This window comes from Equus quagga, chromosome 12, assembly GCF_021613505.1.
Source record: "Equus quagga isolate Etosha38 chromosome 12, UCLA_HA_Equagga_1.0, whole genome shotgun sequence".
NCBI classification, from domain to species: domain Eukaryota; kingdom Metazoa; phylum Chordata; class Mammalia; order Perissodactyla; family Equidae; genus Equus; species Equus quagga.
Genome location: NC_060278.1, coordinates 32720330 through 32723625, shown reverse-complemented (window position 1 = coordinate 32723625; position 3296 = coordinate 32720330). Strand labels below are relative to the sequence as shown.

At 54.3% G+C, this 3296-nt stretch overlaps 1 protein-coding gene across 2 annotated transcripts in view; it reads left to right on the top strand.

Moving 5' to 3' along the window:
- The first annotated feature begins 2984 nt into the window (after positions 1 to 2984).
- The window catches only part of DESI2 (desumoylating isopeptidase 2), a 55979-nt gene continuing 55667 nt past the window's right edge, over positions 2985 to 3296 (top strand). For both annotated transcript variants that reach the window (XM_046678890.1, XM_046678891.1), the window contains exon 1: positions 2985 to 3237. In XM_046678890.1, the coding sequence (XP_046534846.1) occupies positions 3196 to 3237 (42 nt within the window). In that variant the 5' untranslated portion in view covers positions 2985 to 3195. The remainder of the gene's footprint in view (positions 3238 to 3296) is intronic.

Sequence of the window (3296 nt, the reverse complement as noted above, 5' to 3'; positions counted from 1 at the left end):
TTCAACCCCACTTGCCTAGTATATTTGTTTTCCCTATTTTACAATCAAGGTCCCGGCCTTCTCCTCCTCTCTCTGACTCTTAATCACTGAGAAAATCAAAGCAAACCAGAAGAGAACACCATCATTTCCCCCACCCCGAAACTTCTAACCTGACTAATCTGCATTTCCTATCTGCTATGCAATCTATGCACCTGCATCTGCCTTATATGCTGTCACTATGGGGGAAGCCTCCCCCCTACTAAAGGCCAACCCCTCCACTTGTACCCTGGATCTCTTCCCCTTCTTACCTTGACCTTGGAAGTCTCCCCCTCTCCCACATCACCAACTTCTCTCTCCCTACAAACAAGTACATCTTAGTGTCTCTCATCTTTAAAATGCCCTCCACCGACTACACAGCCCTATCCCACTATTGCCCCGAGCTGCCTCCAGTTGCGTGCATCTCTCCACCTTACACTCACTCCTCAGAGCACTCCGCATGTTCTGTGGGTCCCATTCCTCCTCAGACTGCTCTCAGGTCGAGTCTACCACTACCCTCCATATTGCTGAATCTGATAGTCTTCTGTGTTACCTTGCTCTCCTCCTGTCTCCGTGGTTCCTCTTCTTCCTCTACTTGTCCTCTAAATGAAGGGTCCTACAGCTTTTTCTTTGGCCCCTTCCTCTTCTTTTTAGCTACATATTTTCCCAGGTCATCCAGTCAGTCCCAAGAGTTTAGAATCTACAGTGGCCATGACTCCAGTTTATCCAAATGCCAATTTCACACCATTGATGTCTAAGAGGCATCTCCGACTTAACAGGACCAAACCTTAACTCTTGATTTCCCTCCTCCCAACCTGTTCTTCCCAATTTCCACATCTTACAAATAGGACCAAAATCCACACAATTTCCCAAGTCAAAATGCATAAGCTATCTTTAAATGTTCTCTTCCTAACAAACTCATTATCTAATCCATTAGCAAGTCCTGTAGAGTGGCAGGCGCCAGTTTGGGACACCACACTATTTCAATCTGTGTAATAGTCTGTGTCTCCACTACCCCCAATATCCAAGCCACCTTCTGGCGCGCACCTGTGGAACAGCATCCTAATTGGTTGAATCAATTAGCTCTCCTGTTCCCTTTTAATAGTATATTTGTCCCTATGTGTGCAGGGCTAGCTTTTTGTCATTCATATCTCAGCTTAAACCTCACCTTGTCACCGAGACCTTCCGGCTGCAGCCAACCTAAGATTACTCTCAATCACTTCATCCTATTTTCTCTGCAAAGCACATATCACCGATATTTTGTTTGTCCTCCTGATGAGGATTTTTAGGCTGGTTAATTTTAAAACGGTTTATGATGAGGATTTTTAGGCTGGTTAATTTTAAAATTACAGATGAGAAGCAGGCTCCGAGGAGTGGAATTTGCTTGTCCCTTTCTTGGGAAACATTTACATTTCTAAGGGAAACCTCTATCTGTAAAGATGCCTCCCTCTCTGTACCAGGAAGAAGGTGGATGGCCTTATCTCTAAAAACTCTTAATGCCAGAGGCAAGAACTTAAATTGGTTACTGTCTGGCAACCTCGTGTAACTGACCCCCGCCTCCCCAAATCCTCCTTTGTCTTTAGCTGAGGATAAAATTCAAGCAGTGACTTCTGCCATTTACTCAATCCGGTTTGATTCTTATCTAAAATTTGTGGGACCGCCAAATGGCCAGACCCTATGGGCACTGACACCATTTTAACTTTTTTACATATTCTTTCGCTTGTAAAGAGATAACTCACATACCTATGCCTTAAATTTAGCCTTACTCTCCACCCAACTTTGCAGCAGCAGCAGCAACATGCCAGCAGCAGCTCTGCCTGCCCATGGGTCCTGTCCCCATGCCAGTGGCGGCAGCAGCAACCCCCCATTCCAGCAGCATCTCTGACTGCCCGTGGGCCCTGTCCCCACGCAGACGCTCTGACTGCCCATGGGTCCTGTCCCCATGCTATTCTATACTATTCTCTAAATAAAAGAGCACTACTGCCAGATCTTAAGAGTCTAAGAAATCTTTCTTTCGACTCCTCGGCTCACCGACCCCGCATCACTCCCACCTGTTTATTATCGTATTCCCCAGGGCCTATACCTTGCCTGGCGTATGGCAGGCACACAACAAATATTTGCTGAATGAATGCAAAAGCACCTACTGTGTCCTAGGGTTGTGCTAACCTATGAGCACTGTACTCTCTTCCTATCTCAGCAGGACAGTTTCATAAAATACAAAATTCCACAGTGAGGGTTAACTGGACGCCTGCTACGCCCCTCCCCCCAATAACCCGCCCTCCTTTAGTATTTCCTCATGCCCCCTTTCCAAAAAAGTAAGGGGGGATTCGGAAAACAGGGTCATCACTCTGGTCTTGTGCCACATTTTGTTAGCTTCATAGGGATCAACGCGAGAGAACCAGCAGCAGCACCAACGACGAGCGACTGAAGGCAGACGACCTCACCGCCAGCCAAGGGCGACCACACAAGGTCGGACGCAGATGCCAAGCACTGCGTGCCGGGAGCTGTGGTCTCCGAGGCGGCCCGGTGCGGGGGCTTCGGGGCCCCGCGGCATGCCGGGAGCTGTGGTCTCCGAGGCCGCCCGGTGCGGCGGGATCGTGACCCCTGCGGCAAACTGGGAGCTGTAGTCGACGGCTGGAAGCGCGCCCGCGACGAAGGACCACGGTTGTTGAGACTCCGCCTCCGCGCTTCGAGCGGCGAGCGGTGGGGGGGGGGGGGGGGGGGGGAGGGGCGCCTCAGTGCATGCCGGGAACTGTAGTTTTCCTGGGACCCCGCTCCTCCAGGCTGCAAAGGCGCCGAGGCTCCGCCATCTTAGGTCCCGAGGTGCGGCCGCGGAGAGCCAGCGCGCAGGCGGGCTCAGCCCCGGCGCCGGGCCGGCCCCGCCCCGGGGCGCCTGGCGCCCGCCCCTCGCCCAGGCCCCGCCTTTCCCCACGTGTCTGCCGCCCAGGGGAGGTGCCTGAGCCGCAACGGGCCAGCCACCGCTCCGGCCCCGTCGGCACCAAGCGTCCTGTCGGCGGCGCCCGGAGCGCCCCGGACCCCGACGCCCCCGCGTCGGCTGCCGCGGGCCGGGCTGCGCGCTTAGTGCCCGGCTCTGGCCCCGGAAGCGCCGGCGGGGGCGGGAGCGGCCTCAGCCCGCGGAGACGAGCGGCTGGAGGTCGCGGCGGCGGCCGCGGCGGGAGGATGGGGGCCAACCAGCTGGTGGTGCTCAACGTGTACGACATGGTGAGTGCGGCGGCCGCCGGACTCGGCGGGCTTTGCTTCGAGTCCGGGCGCGCTGCCGG